Here is a 21,440-nt window from a genome sequence, read left to right as displayed (position 1 = left end):
AAATACGGAGGACAAGAAGGCGACAAAGGGTGGGAGCTGAAAGGAGACTGTGCCACCTCTAATGCTGGACTGATGATTTCCCAAGCTCTGCAGTTTAGTAAAAGTATGTGGGCGGGGATGTTGGGGTCTGAGGCAGGGAAAAGTGGAGACTGGATACGTGTCCCTTGACCCTGTGTGAGCCTTGGGGCTGAAGACAGGAAAGGGGCCTGGAGCCTGTGGGGGAGGAAGAAGCCCTAGGAGGAAGCCTCTCTGGTCCCAACACCATCCCTTTAGGGTCCTGGAATGCTCTGCTCCTGCCTTCCAGAGGTCCCTGTGTCAAGCACCAAGGATCAAGTTGGGCCCAGCAGCCAGGGCCCATTTCTGTCCCAGGATGGAGTCCTGAGTGGGGAAGATGGTATCCAAAGACCCGGGCTGTGGAAATGAGCACTAACCTAGCCCCTTGGTGGGTGACAGGGACAGCTCCAGCCCCCAAGCCCCCTCCTCCCATCCCCGGGCACACAAAGAGAGACATGCAGTCAGTGCTTCAGTCCAAATGCTTTTTATGGAGGACTCAGGGAGGGGGATCGCAGGAGCCACATCCTCAGTTGGCGGCCAGGATCTCATAGACCCAGGGCAGGAGTTCAGTGACGCGGGCGTACACGGCAGGAACGGAGGTGGAGCAGGTGCCGCTGCCCCAGGACACAATGCCCACCAGGGTCCAGGCTCCATCCTTCTGACAGACGAGGGGGCCGCCAGAGTCACCCTGCAGAAGGAAGGACAACTTGTTCCTAGGCTGCAGTGATCCTGGCGTGGTGGAGTCCGGGGAGGTTCAGGGTGCAGGAAAATTACAAGAGTGGGCACAGCAGGGCCTCACTGGGTGACCCTGCACAAGTGACTTAAACCTGCACTCACATCCCAGCTCTGCCATCCAAGACAGCCATGGCAAGGGTGACTTCACCTGTTTCAGCCTGGTTGTCATCCATAAAATGGGCTGGAAACATACAGCTGGCAGCCCAGCGGGGAGGAGAAATGCCGGCGAGACACGGGTACCACATGTGCAGGAGGGAGCCCGCAGCCCAGAAACCTAGTGCTGCTAGTCCCAGCTTCTGCTGGGGCATTGTGCCAAGAGTGGGATAAGTAGCTCCTGGCAGAGGGGAGTGGGGGACCCAGGCCTCCAGGGGAGGGGCCCTGCAGCCCCTGTGGCCCAGCCGAGAGGGGGGTGTGGGTGAGGCCAGTACCATGCAGGAGGAGACGCCACTGGCCCCGGCGCACACCATCGTGTCCTTGATCTTGTTGCCCCAGAACGTCTTGCATTCAGCGTTGGACAGGAGGGGCAGGGCCGCCTGCTGCAGGCGCACAGCGCCATTGACGGCTGGAGGGACAGAAAGATGAGGGTCAGGGCCCACAACCCCGCGCACCCATCCTGGACGGAAGAGGACCGGGGCCACCTTCAGACGCCTGCCCTCCCTGTGCATCTCCCTCATTCATGGTCACACGGCAAGGCCAGGTGGCGCTCCCCACCTTCCCTTACTGTCCTTAACCCGGACAGTGGACGCAGCTCTTCTCAGGTTCCACGCCAGGCAGTGGCGACTTGGCTTCCAACTAAGCTGCTAAAACCAGCCCCGCCCGGTCCAGCCCTGGCGCAGCCTTGGCACTGCCAGCCACCGTGTGGGTCCTGTCCTGCAGGGAAGGGGGTTTACTGAGGGGCCCAGGGAGGGGAGCTGCGGCCTGGGCAGAAGGACCTGGGTGTGGAGGAAGAAAAGCAGCAGAATCCACCAGGGGCAGAGGAGACACTGGACCAGACTCCAGAGCCCAGAACCAGGCCTGGAAACTTGACTCCAGCCAGGACTTCATGGTGACCTTGACACCCCCACACTACAGAACTGCAGAGGGAAGCCCAGGCTAAAAACACGATGCTGTTGAACTCACTGCAGGTTAGTCAAGGCAATACTTGCACTTGGTGTTTCTTTTTTGAAAAATATGCTATTCAAGTATATCGTTTTTGAACCTTGCTTATTTGTATTGGGTAGGCTTTTAATTAGAAGGATTTTTAAATATTTGAAAGATTTGTGAATGTGCTGGAAGTTAAGACCCCCACCCCAAATAAAAGAGTCATATTCACAGGTCACACCAGGAGAATTGATCCGCAGGCAGCCCCAACTCAAGGACAGCATCTGCTGGAGAAATGTTCCTCAAACTCACCATTGTACTTGGTCCGGCCCCAGCCGGTGGTGGCGCAGAGGGTGCCAGCAGGGAAGTCGTCGCCCTCCTGGGGCAGGCACACGGCAGACACGGTCGGGGAGAAGCGGGCGGGAGTGGCCAGCTTCAGCAGGGTGATGTCATTGCTGACGGTGAACATGTTGAACTTGGGATTCTTGAAAACCTGTGGATGAGGGCAGAGACCTGGAAATGGGCTGCAAGTTTCAAGGAGGCAGACTTCTTGCCTGGAGCCCGTTCAAGGGAAAGAGACCCACAGGGGCCCGGAATGAGAATTCTCAGGCCACCAGGCCTCTCCCCCGCCTCCCCCGCCCGCCAAGCGCGTCTCAAGGAGCCGAGGGTTCTTCCCCTTCCCATCCCCGGCCCTCGGCGGAGCCTCCTCAGGCGCCTCGCAGGGCCTGCGCCTACCTGGGCAATCTTCAGCACCTGCACGTCCTCTGCGTCTGAGTCCTGGTCAAACTCCCCAGCCACGACCACGTGGGAGGTTCTAGACAAAGCATGGGGGGTGAGGGCTAGGACTGCACCCTCCCCCTCCCTCCCCAGCGGAGCTGGCAGCAGGGGCCCTCACCTGACCCCACAGTGGGCGGCGGTGACCACCCAGTCCTCGCTGATGAGGGAGCCGCCGCAGAAGTGGAAGCCGGTGCTGTCCTGCCAGGAAGACCCGGAGGCTCAGTGCCGGCCCGAGCATCAGCAACTCCAGCCGGGAGCTCCTGCCAGCCTGGCCACCACCTCAGTGTGATCCCACCCCACCTGCACCCCCACGCACCCACACGAGGGGTGCTCCTCACCTGCAGGGACACCTGCCAGGGCCAGGAGCCGGGGACAGCGTCCTCCCCATTGACGATCCTGGACAGGCCGTTCAGCACGGGGTGGATGGCGGGGACCCCGCAGCCTGGGAGAGGGTCGGGGGAGAGCTGAGGCCAGAAGCCAACTGGGACCCATGTGTCCATGGGGCAAAACTCAAAACTCGCGGGCTCTCCGTCAGCCCATCAGGCTGGCCAGAAGCCCTTGCGTTGCTCCTGCCTCCTCCAGCAACTTTCCTTGGCCCCCAAGATCCCGGCTCCAGGATCTCCTGGCTTCAGTCTGCTGACCCCACTCATGCTTCTGGGGTGCAGCAGGACCAGGCCCTGCCCCCCAGCTGCCTGCAGGAGCGAAAAACAGGCAGGGGACCAGGACCTCCTGGCTCAATCCTAAGCCAGCCTTCTTGGCTGTGTGACCTCAGACCAGCCGCTGAACTGATTCCTATGCCACAAGAGTAGGTGGGGAGCAGAACAATGTTCCCTCCACAGGTCGAAGCTCGTTCCCCAATTGGTGGGAAGGGGATGTGGAATGAAAATCTGATGAGCCCAAATCTATAGGGACTGGAGAACTCTACCACTTGCTGATGGAGTGTAAATGGCCATTCACACTGCTATGCTCACGTTGAATACCCTTTTCCTGTCATAGTTCACCACTAAGGAAAGATTCATTGCAAAAAGCTTTGGTTTCTTAATTATTTAATAAAATGGGACTTTGAAACAACACCGTAAAAGGACACATTGGGGAACAGATAACACTACCTAATTGTCCAGGACGATGAGAAAAGAGAAGGTGTGTGTAAGATACCCAACAGGCACTTGTGCCAAGTCAGGACCAAAGACTTCTCAGCACCTGCTTTGCAGGTCCCCAGGGCAAGGAAAGTGAAACAGGTACAAGGGGGACAGCCTCCACGTCACCTCTAGAGTCATAGTCGCCTGCTACAGGCCCAGCACCTCTTACTTCGGCCCATGGGCGCATGGGTGTGTGGACAAAGCCATTCACTGAAGCTTGCTATCACCCAAAAGGAGTAATAATCATCTACTTTTTGTAATAGCAAAAATAGAAACAAATGGTGTATTCAGTGACAGAGCACTTTACAGTGATGTAAATGAATGGACTGGATCTACATGCCAACGTGGATAAAACTAAAATACATAGTACAATACTGTTTACATAAACTTTACCATTAAGTATATACATCTCTATGAAAATATAAATATGTAGTCAATTCATGAAAACTAATGTAGCAATAATCCATGGCAAATTCAGAATAGGGTTTACCTTGCAAGGAAGAAAACAGTGGCAAGGAGCACATAACTCAACCTTTTATTTTTTAAAAAGAAATACCTGAAGCAAATGTAAAGAAAGTCAGCAAGTGTTACATTCCAGTAATAGTGACATGGGTGTCATATTATTTTCTGTATTTTTTACTAGCTCATAATTTTATGAAAGCAGAGAGGGAACCGCTTAGCAAGTGCCTGGCAGAAGAGAATGGCCTGGTGGAGGCCTTGGGGGTCTCCTTCCACCACAGCCTCCCCTGCCCACAGCACTCCCCCGCTGAGCCCTTCTGGAGCCTCGGGCCAAGGCGAGCCCGTCCAGGTCTTCTCTGCTCCCTGGCCCAGAAAGCCCCAGAAGGAGCCCCCTCGGCGCAGCCTCAGATGGCCTGTGCCTGGCTGAGGCCGGAGGCTGCAGGGAGAGGAGACTCAGATCTCCCTCAGGCCCTTCTAATGGGGCCTGGCTGTGGCTCCATGCAGGGCTCCCACCTCCAGGGCCTGGCCAGCCCCTGGACCCCAACACTCACCAAAGGCGGCCCCCACGAGGGCGAAGCAGGACAAGAGCCAAAGGAAGGCCATGATGCGGTAGGCAAGGCAGAGTGGGACCTGCCTGCCCCAGGGGCCCCTTTATGTACCCTGGGGCCCTCCCAGCCCCACCCAGCTGCTTTGTCCTGCCCCTTCGGGAGGTGAGAGCCACCCTCACCCCTACCCAAGGACCCTGGGTGATAAGCAGGGCCACGTGCCCCTCAGAGCCTGGCCTGGCTCCCAGCCCAGGACACCCCAACCCCTGGGAAAAGCAGCTGCTGTGGCCCAACGTCACCCATAAACCTTGGCAAGGCCAGGCGTCCCCAAGGCACTACAGGATAGGCCAAGTCCCCGGCTGAGGGCTGCTATGCAGAGCCCATCTCTGTGCAGCCTGTACAGGGAGGAGGGACCGGCACTGTCCTCGTTCCCACTGTGACAGGGAGGTCCCAGCTCTCAGGGAAAAGCACTCCCACCACAGGGCTCAGAGAAGCCCAGCTGGTCCTTGCTGGCAGGAGCACCAGAGATGGCCCAGCTCAGGAGTTCTCAGATGGGCCCCAGTTTCAGGAACGTGGGTGAAGCTCCTGTGAAAGCGAGTGTTGGGCATATTCCATCAAAAACAAAGCCCAGGCCCACAGGGCCCACTCCCCAGGGGGGCCCAAGAGGCGCAGGGGAAGGAACCACTCACCAGGCCGCTGCTAGCTGACTGCCCCCCACTGCCTGCACTGTGCTCTCATGAATGCTGTCTGTGATAATTCTCTAGTCATTTCATAAAGTTTTAGTTTCTTCTAAATGGAATGTTTCCACATTGAGGAAACAAACGACTTGAACTGTCCTTAGAGAAAAGAGCAGGCGCACAGGAGATGCCCGCGGTGCATGGCGCAGGGTCACCACCAGTGACGTCTCCGCATCCCCATCCATGGCCTCCTTGGCTCGCTCCTCGGACCAGACGCAGCTCTAAGCAAGGTGGACGTCCAGGAAGAGCCACACCACGGCCCTGCACTTGTCGGACTGAGCCACTAGACAGACAGACAGAAAACCAATCAACAGAAACCAGGCCAAGGAAGGCAGGGTGGGGGGATGCTGCCCCCAGTGGGGCCTTCCGAGGAGATGGCTTGACAAGGCCCACCCCAGCAAGCCTTCATTTAAGGCCTTTGTGGCTCTACAAGCCACCTCTCTTGGGTCATTTGCTTTTGGGAAACCAGCCCCACACCAGGAGGGCACTCAAGCAGCCCTATGGAAAGGTCGGATGCCCCCTCCAACGACCAGCACTAAGTCACCAGCCATGAGAGTGAGCCATCGAGAAGCCAACTCTCCAGCCCCGGGCAAACCTTCAGATGACACAGCCCTGAGGTTCAGCTGTCATCTTGATTACAACTGAATGAGAGACCCTGAGCCAGAGCCACCCAGCTGAGCTGCTCCTGGAATCCTGATCACAGGAGCTGATGAAACAATCAACACTCACTGCTTTAAGACCCTACATTTTGGAGTAATTTCTTATGCAGCAAAAGTAAGAGCTTACAAGGAGTACTATAGATGGAACATGAAGTACCCACCCAGAAAATGGACCAGACGGGTGACCATGCTGTGTAGCCACCCTTGGCCTCTCCGGGTCCACTCTGCATGGGGCAACTTGGCCTGGCCTGGCTTTGGGGCATGGTCCCCCACTCCCACCCTCCCCCCCACGACCCACACCTTGCACCCAGGCTAGACCCTCAAGGCATCAGAGCGGCTGCCTTTGCCTTCAGGGGCTGCCACAAGCCTGCCACGGCAGTTGCCTGCGACTGGCCCTCTGAGGCCATGATATGTTTAAAAATAAAAATAACTCCTTAGCTGGGACATGTGTATTTTACTTATTTTTTTTTAGGTGGTACCTGTGATTGAACCCAGGACCTTGTACAAGGGAAGCAGGTGCTCAACCACTGAGCTCCATCGGCTCCCCAATAAGAGAGACGTTTTTCATTTTCGGTTTGTTTTGTTTTGTTCTTAGGAGGTACTGGGGATTGAACCCCCTCCCAGTACTCACTTTGTAATGCACTCTTTTCCCCTGCCTTCCTACCCCTCTTCCCGGGTAAGTTTGCTGAAGGCAGAAATTTGTGTTTATTTTGTTGGAGTCCAGAGCACCTGGAGGGGGCGCTGGGGGAGTGGATGATGAGCTTGAGGGTGCTGTATGGCTTTACGCAGATGGGCCCACCCAGTGCCTCTGCTTTCTGTCCTGATGTCTCGCCCGCTAGCCCCATCCCTCAAATCATCAAATGTCTAGAATGCGCACAGGGCTAGAACAGGCGATTCTAGGAAGAAACAGAGCAGCGACAAGAATGAGCTGTGCTGGGTCTGGTCTTAGCATGCTTACATGCGCTCACCCTTACCTCCACGAGACCCGTTCCCTAGTCACCCCATTTCACATGCACAGAAACAGGGTCCAAGAGCCTGACGAACTTGCCCAAGTCCCCAGCTGTGGTACCAAAAAGTGCCGTGAGCCCCTGCCCAGCCCGATCGTCAAGGCGATGGAAACCAGTGTCAAGAAGAGCACCGGGCCTGACCGCCTCTGCTCGACATCTCTCCCTCCCCAGCTCCCAGGTGCTGGGAAGCCACCCCACTGTCCACCCTGGTGCCCAAGCCCCAAATCAGGTGCCTGGCACCACAGCCCTGCCCAGAGCAGACCCCATGTGCCTTTGCCTGGGTGAGAGCAGGAGCCTGGGGCCGGTCTCTGGACCCCAGTTTTACCCCAGGGTGCCGCCTGCTCAACCTGACCCGTTTGCCTGGTGCCTCTGGACCACAGTGGGCCGCTTGCCCCTCCAAGCCACAGCGCACGAGCCCGAGCAACCAGCCCATGTCGGCCTGAGCCTTCAGTTGCACCTCTTGCCCACCCTGAGGCCAGGTGGAGCCTGCTCAGCCCCCTGGCTGCCCAGCACCCTGGTTCCAGGCCTGGCTCCCTCAACTTTCCCAGAGTCGACGGCCCCGCCAGGGGCTTGTGAACCACTAAACAGAGGGAATCAATCATTCGTCCAAGATGCTCCGGACCGCAGGAGGCTAGACTGGGCTTCAGCCCCAGGCCTTTTGGACTCAAGCTGGAGGGGCCTCCGGGCCAGGCCCACTGTGCCCACACGACCCCTCAAGAGGCAGGGCCTGGGGAGGAAGCCCGAGCAGCCCAGCCCCCTCCTCTTGGCTCAGGAACAGGCAGCTTGTTCAGCCCTGGCCTGACCTTGGCCCTGGCCCCACGCTCAGCCCTGGGTCGCAGCTGCTGCTGTCCCAGGCCCTGGCGCCAAAGCCGTGCTGGCATTCCCTGACCACGCGGGCAGAGTCCCAGGAAAGGGCTTATCGCCCCACAGTCTCCAGATAACAGCCTGGGCACAGGCATATAAGGGGGAGCCTCAGGCGACACCCCTCACCCTGCCTGTGGCACCAGGACCCTCCTCTGGCTCCTCCCCTGCTGGGCCCTCATGGGCTCTGCCTCTGGTCCATGCTGGGCCAGGCAGAGGCCGGAGCCTGTCTCCCTCCAGCCCCAGCCCTGAGGCCAGCAAGGGGGAAAGCGGGGTGACTGTCTCCTGCTCTGAGCCTCAGACTCATCTCTACCACAGGGAGGGTGGGGGCTTGGCCCAGACCACCAGGGCCCCCTCAAGGTGGCGCCGCTCCCCTTCCCAGCACCCGGGATGTTCCTGGGGTGCCCTGAGGCCTTGCACCCAATGCTGGGGGCAGGGAAGCCGAGTGTAGAGGGACCGAAATTCCTGGGTGCAGTTGGCGGTTCCCATACAAGCTCCGAAGGCGAGCAGGTGGGCTGAGCTGTGGCTCGGCTCTGACATCCTTTTAGGGATCCTGAGCCCAGTCCTGTCAAGCTCCCATCCACTACTGAGCCCACTAAATCGCCTTGAACCCCATGAGGTGGGCAACTTGATGGCCCCATTTTACTGCTCGGGAAACTAGATTCAGAGCAGTGGAGCCGGGCAGTGACTGCACCGGGATCCAACCCAGGGGCCCAAGGCCCTGCCCTGTGATGGACCAGGGGCCACGTGCGGCTGCTGTGGTGGACCCCGCACTCCACCTGGCTGCCTAGTCTGGGCCTGAGGCTGCCCCAGGACCCCCAGGTGGGGTGGAGTCTGACTCGCCTGCTTCCCACTGCCTAGCAGAGGCAGATGCATTGCCCCTGGCACATTCCCAGACTGCAGTGGGCAGCCAGGGCAGGCTTCCAGGAGGGGGTGAGGCGTCCCAAAGGCTGGGTGAGGGCTGGGGTGAGTGAAGCCTGGGGCATGGGGACCGTGGGCAGAGCCACAGCCCACCTTGCCTCCAGCCCTCACCTCAAGGCCCACCCCCAGACAATGGGGTTCCTGCCAATCCCCACGCCCTTAACCCCATGCCCAGCAGCCTCTAGGGAAGTGAACTGTCAGTAGGGAGGATGCTGTTTGGCTCCTGGCCCTGGCAGGTGACCCTGGAGGTGAGAACCTGGAAGGAGGCCAAGGAGGGAGGAGAGTGGGTGTAGGGGGAAGGCAATACCCAGGGTGGGGCTGGGGGGCCTGCAGTCAGCACTGACCCTTGCTGTCTCTCTAGGCTATGTTAACTCCCTACCATCTGTCAAAATGTAGCCAGAAGGGCCCCTGCCTGTCTGGACTGTCACTGAACATCACACTCGTTCACTAATCAAGACATGTTAATTGGATAAGGTGAATAAGAGGCAAGGGTATTGGAGGCCTTGCTAAGACAGATGCAGTGAAGGGGGGATGGAGAGAAACCCTCTGGAGCTCCAGGGCCCCACCACCGCAGTGCAGCTTTTAGTGTGTAGATGTCCACAACATCCACCCCCGCCCCACACCGAAGTGCAGGACAAATTCTTTAAATTTGCACCTCGAACAACAGGGAAGGAAGCACAGCATCTGGTACACCTCTTCAGGTTCTCAGGCAGTACGTTCTGTCCTTGGGACACTGACCTGCCCCACCAACAGAGTGACACAGAGCCTGCTGGTTTTGAGTGGGGCCCAGAGCAGGAAAGTGCACCGCAGCAGTCCAGATGACAGTGCACACAGCCCTGCCACCGGGGCCATATCACTGGCAGACCTGGCGTATTAGAGGTTCTGTGTTCAGGGAACGTGCCGGGTAGAGTTCATGGTGAGGCCCCAAAGGAGCCCAATGGAGAGCCCTAGGTCCTGGGGCAGGGCCCTGATAGCTGCAGCAGACAGCGATACACCAGTCAGGAAACTCCTCCTGGGCTGCCGCTGGGCCCTGATGACGTGCTGTGTCTGATCATGAGCCAGCACGTGATCCTATCACCAGAGCTGCTCACCATGAATTGCATTCTAGCAGACCTGCCAAGTCATGAAGTCAGGTAGGTCCAAAAGCAATCCATCGCCCGAGGAAAGGGACACAAACCAAAACTGGGCACCAGCAGGGCCAGAGGGCAAAGTAAGCTGTGGACATAAGTGACCCAGACTCCAGTTATCCATCCCTGCTTCCCCAGCGCCTCCTCCTCCCTCAGCTCACACCAATGGCCATATGGGTGACCTCACGGCCAGCTGACAAAGGAAGAAAAGGTTTTGGCAAAATATGGGGGTATAAGTTGCAAATGGACTGAGGCTGCACTAGCACCCCACTTACAGCTAACCCTGAAATCCTCCCAATTGGCAGAACTTTGGTCTATGTTCTAGGGAAAGAAAGTGGGCCAAGATAAGACTATACATGGAATTAACAAGTGTTGGAGAGGATGTGGGGAAACTGAAACCCTTGTACATTACTGTGGGAATGTAAAATGGTGCAGCCCTTGTGGAAAGCAGTATGGCCGTTCATCAAAAAGTTATAGAATTACCATATGACCCAGCAATTTCACTACTAGGTATATACCCCAAAGAACTGAAAACAGTACTCAAACAGATACTTGTACACCATGTTCATAACAGCATTGTTCACAAGAGCTAAAAGGTAAAAACAACTCAAATGACCATCAACAGATGAGTAGATAAACAAAATGTATATGCATATAATGGAACATTAGCCATAAAAAGAAGTGAAGTTCTGATACATTTGACATCTGATATATGGATGAATCTTGAAAGCATCATGCTGTGAAATATGAAATATCTAGAAATAGCAAATTTGTAAAAAATGAATAGGTTAGAGGGTACCAGGAGATGGAGTTATGGGGAAAGCAGGAGTTGTTTTTTGTAGGTGCATAGTGTTTGTGAATTTTGAAAATTTTGAAATAAAATCCTTTTTAAAATAAACATGGGGAGAAGATGTTACTCAAGAGATTAAGTGTCTACTTCCCACATAGGAGGTTCCGGGGCCAGTCCCTGCTGCCTCATAAAAGCAAAAAAACAAACAACAAGAAAACAAATGAAAAAAACAACTCAGGGGAGCTGACATGGTTTAGTGGTTGAGCACTGGCTTCCCATATACAAGGTCCCGATTTCAATCCCTGGCCCTGGTACCTCAAAAAAAAAAAAAAAAAGTGTATGTGTGTGTATATCTATACATGGACCCATGGGCAATGGGCAATGGAGAAATATCGGGATATCAGGGTCAAGAGGCATGAGGATGGATCTATAGGTATAGGCACAAAGTAAGACTTTTCTTTTTAATGGTTAAAATTCGTGGATTTTATTGACTGTAAATTATACCTCAGTAAAATTTAATATTTATTTTTATAACAGTCACTCACAAAAAGTATCTTCCAATGCTTCCTGCCTCACTTGGAGTAAACGCCCAAATCCTTACAGTGGCTCACAGGCCCTGCACGACCTGCCCCCAGCTACCTCTATGGCCTTATTCCCTCCTCCCCACTTGCACACTTCTCTTCAGCTACACTGGCCTCCTTGCCTTTCCTTGCACATGCCAGGCACGCTCCTGCCTCGGGACTTTTGCACATGCTCACATCTCTCCCTGGAAGAATCCCTCCCTCCAATTTCTGTTCAAAAGACATCAGAGAGGCCTTCCCAGCCCACCCTACTGTGAAATAACCCCTCCCATCCTGACATAATATCTTGCTTACAAAGTGAGATCTTTGTATCATATATATCACATGTTAACACCCCCAGAGAACATCTACCAAGGAAGACACTAGACAATCAAGTAGACAGCATGATTCAGCCAGGCCTGAAAAAAATCCTCCTGGGCACTATATTGTAAAGCTGCTTAAATGCAAAGACAAGGAGACTAGCTAAAAGTGGACAGAAAAAAAGAGACTGATTAACTTCAAAAGCAAAGCTGACTTTTCAACAGAAAATATGGTAACCAGGAAACAAGCCTATCTTCATAGTGCCACAAGAAAATAATGGCCAATTTAGAATTCCACACCAGTGACATTTAGTTCCCTTTATTCCTAAAAGGAAATTAATATATAATAATGCAGTTTCAAAATTTTCAAGGTTGGGAAACAGATGTGGCTCAAGTAATAAGGCCTCCGCCTACCATATGGGAGAACCTGGGTTCAATCCCTGGGCCCTCCTGGTGAAAAAGAAGCAGAGAAAGCATGCCTGCACGGCAAGCCAGTGCCCGTGTGGTGAGCCGAGAGCCCACGTGGCAAGTTGATTACCCACACTGGTGCCCGCATGGTGAGTCAAGTACCCGTGTAGTATGCCAAGTGCCCACGCACTTGCCTGTGTGGCAAGCTGAGTGCCCGTGCAACAAGCCAGTGCCTGTGCAACAAGCCACGTGCCATGTGCGTGCCCGTGTAGTGAGACAGTGCCTGCATGGTGAGCTGAGTGCCCACGCAGCAAGCCGACTGCCTGCTCATGTGAGTCACGCAACAAGATGACAATGCAACAAAAGAGAAATGAAGGGAAACCTCAAGGTGAAGCACAGCAGAGGCCAGGAACTGAGGTGGCGCAATTGACAGGGAACCTCTCTCCACATCAGAGGTCCCCAGGATGGAATCCCAGAGAATCCTAGAGGACAAAGACAAGAAGAGAAGACAAGAAAAGAGAAATAGATACAGAAGATCATATAGCAAATAGACACAGACAGAAAGGAAAAAAAAAAAAACCCAGCAGGGCAGGAGTGGGAGTGGGGAAGAAAAAGAAATAAAAATAAAAGAAGACATTTTAAAAAAACTTTTTTTCAAGGTCTTGAGAAACTCAGTCCACATACTAAGTACTCTGTTGTTATGTATAAGGAGGTAGGAGGTTTTTGTTGAAGGGAGGAGGCTGTCTTTTAGAATAGTTTAGTATTTAGTCCTTAGGATATATGCATAACGTTTACCAATATGGGATCACACCCCATATATACTTGTGCTACCGGATTTTGTCCAAGTTCTTGACTAAGCTTTAAGAAATGAATTTCAAGAGCAAGCCAGGAAGCAGATGTGGCTCAAGTGATTGGGCTCCCCTCTAACATAAGGGACATCCAGGGCTTGATTTCCGGGACCTCCTAGTAAAGGCAAGCTGGTCTGCACAGTGAGCTGGCCTGAGCAGAGTGCTGGCCCATGAGGAGAGCTGGCCTGTGCAGAGTGCTAGCCTGTGTGGAGTGCTGGCCCGTGTGGAATGCTGACCCACACAAGAGTGCTGGCCCACGCAGCAAGCTGGCCTGAGCAGGGAGCTTGCGCAGCAAGATGACACAATGAAAAGGGAGACAGAGGAAAGACAATAAGAGTCACAGCAGACCAGGGAGCTGAAGTGGAGCAAAAGATTGAGTGCCTATCTCCCACTATGGAAGATTCCAGGATCGGTTCTGATGCTGCCTAAAGAGAAGACAAGCAGCCTTGGGAGCCAGCAAGAGGTAAAGATATTGGACCCTCCCAGTCTTCCTCTGTACTAATCTGGACTGATTGTTGAGGACACAGAAGGGAGTGGAATTCTTTCCTACCCAGGAAAAGAGAAGGGGCTGCCAGCAAAGGCTAGAGAACTGTCACTGAAAAGTTTGAATTACAAGGCTCTTAGCCTGCAGGCAGGAACCTCTGTCACATGATCCAGTCCCTGTTGAGAAAACACACTCCAACCAAGAACTGAACTGAGAGGGCTGCCAAAGAGCATCATCTGCTGGCAGACAAAAGAAATGCATGAAAGAAAATTTAAGTAAGAGAGGCTTTTCCCAGCCTTTATAACCTCCCTCAACAAGGCCCTAGGAAGTGGGTTTGAAACCCATTACTAGGTCCAGAGCCCAGTTTTGAGCAACTAACAGGGACAATCAGATTGATCCAGGTTGAAACAAGAATGAAACAGCAGCAATAACACATAGCTTCCCACCACTAAATCCCAACAAAAGAGAGAAATTGAGCATTTGAGTAAACTACCATCTAACCAGGTACCTAGACATCAGCAAAAAATTACAAGGCATACTAAGATAATGTGGCCCAAGAAAAGGAATATATTAAAGCCCCAGAAGAGAAGCAGGATTTGAAACAACTACTTAGCGATATGTACATATATTTCCAAAATTAAATTAATTAGTTAAAAGACAATATGCTTAAAGAGATAAATGACATCAAGAAGACATTAAGGGAAGCAGATGTGATTCAAGCGATTGGGCTCCTGTCTACCATATAGGATGTCCAGGGTTTGATTCCCAGGGCCTCCTGGTGAAGGCAAGCTGGTCCGACTGGCAAGCTGTCCCAAGTGGAGAGCTGGCCCACATGGAGTGCTGACTCATATGGCGTGCTGGCCTGTGCAGAGAGCTAGCACAGCAAGATGACACAACAAAAAGAGACACAGAGGAGAGACAATAAGAGATGAAGAAGACCAGGGAGCTGAGGTGGCACAAGAGATTGAGAGCCTCTCTCCCACTCAGAAGGTCCCAGGATCAGTTCCTGGTGCTGCCTCAAGAGAAGACAAGCAGACACAGAAGAACGCACAGCAAATGGACATGGAGAGCAGACAGCAAGCACAAAGCAACAGGGTGTAGTGGGAGAAATAAATAAATCTTTTAAAAAAATAGAGTGGTATATGGAAACTCTATATTAAAAAAAAAAAAAAAGAAATTAAGTCAGTGCAAAGAAGAATTTGAAATCCCGAATAGAAAAGTAACAGCACTCATGGGAATGTTAAGACACAATGGGTGAGATCAATAACATTTAGATGCGTACAACAGCACTCTTGAAATGATAGAAAAAAGAATAAGTGATACGAAAGACAAAACAGCTGAAACTGAGAAGAGAAAAAAATAGAGAAAAGAATGCAAAAAATTGAGCAGGGGCTCAGGGTGTTGAATGAGAACACAAAATCCAACAACATCCGTGTTATGGGAGTTCGAGAAGGAAAAGAAAAGGAAAAAGGGGCAGAAAGAGTTATTTGAGGAAATAATAGCTGAAAATTTCCCAACACTCTCAGGAATGAACTTACATGTCCAAGACGCACACTGTACTCCAATCAGAATAAATCCAAACAGACCTACTCTACGATACATACTACTCCAAATGTCAAATATCAAAGATAAAGAGGAAATTCTGTGAGCAGCTAGGGAGAAGCAAACCATCACATACAAGGGATGCCCAGTAAGATAGTGCAGATTTCTTATCAGAAACCATGGAGGCAAGAAGACGGTGTATGACACAATTAAGACACTGAAAGAGAAAACTGCCAGCTCAATATTCTTTTTTTTTTTTTTTTAAGATTTATTTTTATTTATTTAATTCCCCTCCCCTCTCCCGGTTGTCTGTTTTTTCTGTGTCTTTTTGCTGCGTCTTGTCTCTTTGTCCGCTTCTGTTGTCGTCAGCGGCACGGGAAGTGTGGGCGGCGCCATTCCTGGGCAGGCTGCACTTTCCTTCATGCTGGGTGGCTCTCCTTACGGGGCGCACTCCTTGCGCGTGGGGCTCAGCTACGCGGGGGACACCCCTGCATGGCAGGGCACTCCTTGTGCGCATCAGCACTGCACATGGGCCAGCTCCACACGGGTCAAGGAGGCCTGGGGTTTGAACCGCGAACCTCCCATGTGGTAGATGGACGCCCTAACCACTGGGCCAAAGTCCGTTTCCCCTGAATATTCTTTATCCAGAAAAATTGTCCTTCAGATATGAAGGTGAGTTTGAAATATTCACAAACAAATAGAAACTAAGAGAGTTTGTAAAAAAAGAATCCACATTCACAGGAAACATTAAAGGAAACCTTAGAACCTCAAAGAAGAAGACAGGAGAGAGAGGCCTGGAGAAGAGTATATAAGAAAGAATAGCAGAAAGGATAACCAAAAGAGTAAACATATAGACAAAAATAAGATATAACGTGAAAACCAAATAAAAAAAATGAAATAAGTAGTGCATTTGCAATATCGTTTTTTGGTGGGTTTTTTTGTCTTCTTATCTGGTTATCTTGTTGTCTTTTTGTGCATTGCTTTGCCATGTGGGGGCTTGCACCTCTCCATGCAGGTCTGGGATGCCTTTTTTCTTTTTTTACCAGGAGGTCCTGAGGGTTGAACCCGGGTCCTCCATATGGTAAATGGGAGCTTAACTGCTTGAGCTGTAGCTGCTTCCCTATAGTAATATCATTGAATATGAATGGATAAAACTCCCCAATCAAAAGATATAGGCTGACAGAATGAATCAAAAAACACGAGCCATCCATATGCTGCTTACAAGAAACTCACCTTAGACCCAGGGATACAAACTGGCTGAAAGTGAAAGGTTGGAAAAAGATACTCCACATGAATAGTAAGAGCAGGGGTAGCTATACTAATATCGCACAAAACAGACTTTAAATGCAAAAAAGTTATGAGGTACAGAAGACCATTATATATTTTTTAAAATTTATTTTTATTTACTTATTTCTCCCTACTCCCTCGTTTGCATTTGCTGTGTCTGTTTGTCTTCTTCATTTTCTTTAGGAGGCAACGGGAACTGAACCCAGGACCTTGCCTGTGGGAGGGAGGTGCCTAATCATTTAAGCCACTTCAGTTCCCTGCTTTGTTGGTCTCTCATTATGCTTTTTCCCCTATGTCTCTTGTTGTGTCATCTTGCATTAGCTTGCTGTGCTTGCTCGTCGAGTCAGCTTGCTGTCTTGCCCATCTTCTCTAAGAGGCACTGGGAACTTCTGCTCCCTGCATTGTGTCGCTCATCATCTTTTTCTTCTTGTGTTTCATGTTGCGTCATCTTGTGTCAACTTGCTGCACCTGCCCGTTGCACCAGCTCACTGTCTTCTTTAGGAGGCAACAGGAACCAAACCCTGGACCTCCCGTGTGGTAGGCAGGAGCTCAATCGCTTGAGCTAAAACCGCTTTTTCATTATATACTAATAAAAGGGACAATCCACCAGTAAGATAAAACAGTCATAAATATCTACGCACCTAATGAGGGTGACCCAAAATATATGAGACAAACTCTGGCAAAACTGAAGGGAGAAACAGGCATCTCTACAATAATCGTTGGAGACTTCAAAACCCTACTCACATCATTAGACAGAACAACTAGACATAAGATCAACAAGGAAAATAGAACTTGAACAATATGATAAACAAGTTAGACCTAAAACACTGCACCCAAACTCACATCCTTCTCAAGTGCCCATGGATCTTTCTCCAGGATAGACCAGGTTAGGGCACAATGCAGCGCTCAGTAAATATAAAAAGATTGAAATTATACAAAGCACTTTCTCAACATAATGGAATGAACCTGGAAATCAATAATAGAAAGGAAAGAGGTAAATTCGCAAATGTGTGGAGGCTAAACACACAATCCTAAATAATCAGTGGGTCAAAGAAATTGTACATGAAATCAGTAAATATAATGAGACAAATGAAAATCAGTAAAAAACTTATAAAAACTTACAGGATACAAAAAAGGCAATCTTGAGAGAGAAATTTACAGCCCTATACACCCGTATTAAAAAAGACTCAAAGATTGAGCTGAACAGCTGGAGAAATTAGTAAAAGAACAGCAAACCGCTCTCCAGCAAGCAAAAGGAAAGAAATGACAAAGATAAAGCAGAAATAAATGAAATTGAGAACAAAAAAACAATAGAGAAAATCAACAAAATCAAAAGCTGGTTCTTGGGAAGCAGATTTGCCTCAACAGATAGAGCATCCACCTACCACATGGGAGGTCCAGGGTTCAAACCCAGGGCCTCCTGACCCGTGTGATGAGCTGGCCCACGTGCAGTGCTGATGCGTTGCAAGGAGTGCCATGCCATGCAGGGATGTGCCCTGCATAGGGGAGCTCCATGCACAGGGAGTGTGCCCCGTAAGGAGAGCTGCCCTGTGTGAAAAAAGTGCAGCCTGCCCAGGAGTAGAACCACACACGCAGAGAACTGATGCAGCAAGATGACGCAACAAAAGGACATAGAGATTCCTGGTGCCGCTGACAAGAATAAAGCGGACACAGAAGAACCACAGCGAATGGACAGAGAGAGCAGACAACTGGGAGGGGGGGAGGGCAGGGAAGGGGAGAGAAATAAATAAAAAACAAATCTTGAAAAAAAAAAGCTGGTTCTTAGAGAACTTTAATAAAATTGACAAACCCCTAGACAGATTAATGAAGAAAAAAAGAAGATAGAAATAAATACAATCAGAAATGAAAGGGGGGAAGTTATGATTGACCCCATAGAAATAAAAAGATCAAAACAGGATATTATGAGGGAAGTGGATGTGGCTAAGTGATTGGGCTCCCGTCTACCATATAGGAGGTCCAGGGTTTGATACCAGGCATGGCACAGTAAGGTGACAAAACAAAAAGAGACACAGAGGAGAGATAATAAGAGATGCAGCAAACCAGGGAGCTGAGGTAGCGCAAGAGAATGATCGCCTCTCTCCCATTTTGGAAGGTCCCAGGATCGGTTCCCAGAGCTACCTAATGAGAATACAAGCAGACACAGAAGAACACACAGTGAATGGACACAGCAGATAATGGAGGGAAGGGGGGGGGGAGAAGAAATAAATAAATAGCTAAATAAATAAATAGGTAAATAAAATCTTTTTTTAAAAAAGGATATTATGAGAAACTGTATGCTGACAAAGTAGACGATATAGATGAAATAGACAAATTCCTAGAAAAGCACAAACAACCTACATAATGCTACAAGAAATACAAGAACTTAAACCAATCATATTTAAGGGGATTGAGTCCATCATTTTTCCTCCCAGCACAGAAAAGTCCAGGAGCAAATGGTTTCCTAGGTGAATTCTACCAAGCATTTCAAAAAGAATTAACACCAATTCTGTTTAAACTCTTCCAAAAACTTGAAGAGGAGGGAAAATTACCCAACACATTTTATGAAGCCAACATCACCCCAATACCAACGCCAGATAAAGACACTACAAGAAAAGAAAATTACAGACCAATCTCTCTAATAAACATAGATGCAAAAATTCTTGACAAAATACTTCAGATCAATTCCAACAGTATATCAGAAGATTTACACATCACAACCAAATGGGATTTATTCCTGGTATGCACAGCTGGTTCAACATAAGAATATATATACATACACATTAACAAACTGAAGGGAAAAAAAACACACGATCATCTCAACTGATGCAGAAAAGGCATTCGACAAAATCCAGCACCCTTTTTTTTTCTTTCTTTTTCTAGTTTTTTTTTTTTTTTAATTTCTCCCTCTCCCTCCACTGACTGCTCTCTGTGTCCATTCACTGTATGTTCTTCTATGTCTGCTTGTATTTTCTTTAGGCAGCTCCAGGAACCGATCCTGGGACCTTTTGGAATGGGAGAGAGGCAGTCATTCTCTTGCGCCACCTCAGCTCCCTGATCTGCTGCTTCTCTTGTTGTCTTGCCTCTGTGTCACTTTTTGTCATGTTATCTTGCTGTGTCAGCTCTCTGTGTGGGCCAGCACTCCTGCGCAGGGCAGCACTCCTGTCAGGGCAGTACTCCACGGAGGCCAGTGCTCTGCATGGGCCAACTCACCACACGGGCCAGCTTGCTTCACTAGGAGACCCTGGCCATCAAACCCTGGACCTCTTATATGGTAGATGGGAGCCCAATTGCTTGAGCCACATCCGCTTTGCCCAGCATTCTTTTTGATAAAAGCACTTCAAAAGATAGGAATAGAAGGAAAGTTTCTCAGTGTGATTAAAGGCATATATGAAAAACCCACAGCTAACAACCATTGTTATTCAACATTGTTCTAGATGGTCTTGCTAGAGCAATTAAACAAGAAAAAAATAATTAAAGGCATCCAAATTGGAAAAGAGGAAGTTAAGCTCTATTTTCTAAGTGATCCTATATTTAGAAAATTCTGAAATGTCTACAGCAAAGCTTCTTGAGCTAATAAATGAGTTCAGCAAAGTGGCAGGATATAAGTCAACATGCAAAAATCAGTAATGTATTTGTACAGCAGTAATGACCAATCTGAGGAGGAAATCAGGGAAACAATTCTATTTACAATAGCAACAAAAAGACTCAAGTACCTAGGGATCAGTTTAACCCAAGATATATAGGATCTATATGCAGAAAACTACAAAAACAATACTAAAAGAAATCAGTGAAGACTTAAACAAATGGAAAGACAGTCTGTGTTCATGGATTGGAAGACTAAATGTCATGAAGATGTCTATCTTACCCAAACTGATTTATAGATTCAATGCAATGCCAATCAAAATTCCAACAGCCTACTTTACAGAAACAGAAAAGGCAATTACCAAATTCATTTGGAAGGGAAAGTACACCCAAATAGCCAAAAGCATTCTAAAAAAGAGAGCAACTTGGACTGAATTTCAGTGCCTGACCTTGAAACATATTACAAAGCTACAGTAGGAAGCGGACTTGGCCCAGTGGATGGGGCGTCTGTCTACCACATTGGAGGTCCGCAGTTCAAACCCCGGGCCTCCTTGACCCATGTGGAGCTGGCCCACATGCAGTGCTGGTGCACGCAAGGAGTACCGTTCCATGCAGGAGTGTCCCTGCGTAGGGGAGCCCCACGCGCAAGGAGTGCCCCCCATAAGGAGAGCTGCCCAACATGAAAGAAAGGGCAGCCTGCCCAGGAATGGCGCTACACACAGGGAGAGCTGACACATAAGATGACACAACAAAAAGAAACACAGATTCCCGTGCTGCTGACAACAACAGAAGCGGACAAAGTAGACAACGCAACAAACAGACACAGAGAACAGACAACAGAGTTTGGGGGGGGAAGGGGAGAGAAACAAATAAAAAATAAATCTTTAAAAAAAACAAAGCTACAGTAGTCAAAACAGCATGGTAGTGGCATAAACATAGACACAACTATCAGTGAATAGAATTGAAAATCCAGAAATAAACCCTCACCTCTATGATCAACTGATTATTGACAAATCTACCAAGTCCACGTTAAGGGGACAAAACAGTCTCTTCAACAAATTGTGCTGGGAGAACAGATTGTCTATAACCAAAAGAATGGAAGAGGACCCCTATCTCACTCCCTATACAAGAATCAACTCAAGTTGATTATATCAACTTGATATAATCATGTACTTGTGCATTCATCACTTTGTACATGACTATATCAAATCCCATTGATTGTACACTTTGGATGAATTGTATGCTTTATTAATATATATCAATAAATTTGATTTAAAAAAGAGTATAATAAAAAAGAATTGTAAAAATATCCTGGTTACTCTTTTTTTTCTGATATTTATAGAATATTTCATCAACAAAAAATAAAACAGTACAAGCAATAAAGAACAAAAATACTTTAAAATTTTTTTTTAGATTTATTTTTATTTATTTCTTTCCTCTTCCTCCGCCCCCCTCCCCCCCACCGCCCCAGTTGTCTCTTCTCTGTGTCCATTCCCAGTGTGTTCTTCTGTGTCCCCT

At 49.7% G+C, this 21,440-nt stretch overlaps 1 protein-coding gene across 1 annotated transcript; it reads right to left on the bottom strand.

Moving 5' to 3' along the window:
- Positions 1–522: 522 nt before the first annotated feature.
- On the bottom strand, positions 523–4,847 carry LOC101428502 (chymotrypsinogen 2). Its single transcript, XM_004466320.4, has 7 exons — positions 4,796–4,847; positions 2,985–3,088; positions 2,765–2,844; positions 2,605–2,683; positions 2,182–2,362; positions 1,218–1,351; positions 523–742 (listed from the first exon to the last, which is right to left on the bottom strand). Exons 1-7 carry the CDS (start codon positions 4,845–4,847, stop codon positions 581–583), a joined length of 792 nt encoding a protein of 263 aa, XP_004466377.1. The 3' UTR covers positions 523–580.
- Between the last annotated feature and the right edge of the window lie 16,593 nt (positions 4,848–21,440).

Source organism: Dasypus novemcinctus, chromosome 18 (assembly GCF_030445035.2).
Source record: "Dasypus novemcinctus isolate mDasNov1 chromosome 18, mDasNov1.1.hap2, whole genome shotgun sequence".
NCBI lineage: Eukaryota > Metazoa > Chordata > Mammalia > Cingulata > Dasypodidae > Dasypus > Dasypus novemcinctus.
Note: the sequence above shows the minus strand (reverse complement) of the source record. Positions and strands in the feature narration are given on the sequence as shown.

Coding starts and splice junctions, on each gene's coding strand:
- LOC101428502 (XM_004466320.4), bottom strand. CDS start 4,847: ATGGCCTTCCTTTGGCTCTTGTCCTGCTTCGCCCTCGTGGGGGCCGCC. Junction 2,845..2,984: donor CCTGGCAGGTGTCCCTGCAG/GTGAGGAGCACC, acceptor TCTTCCTGGCAG/GACAGCACCGGCTTCCACTT. Junction 743..1,217: donor GTGGCGTCTCCTCCTGCATG/GTACTGGCCTCA, acceptor TTCCTTCTGCAG/GGTGACTCTGGCGGCCCCCT.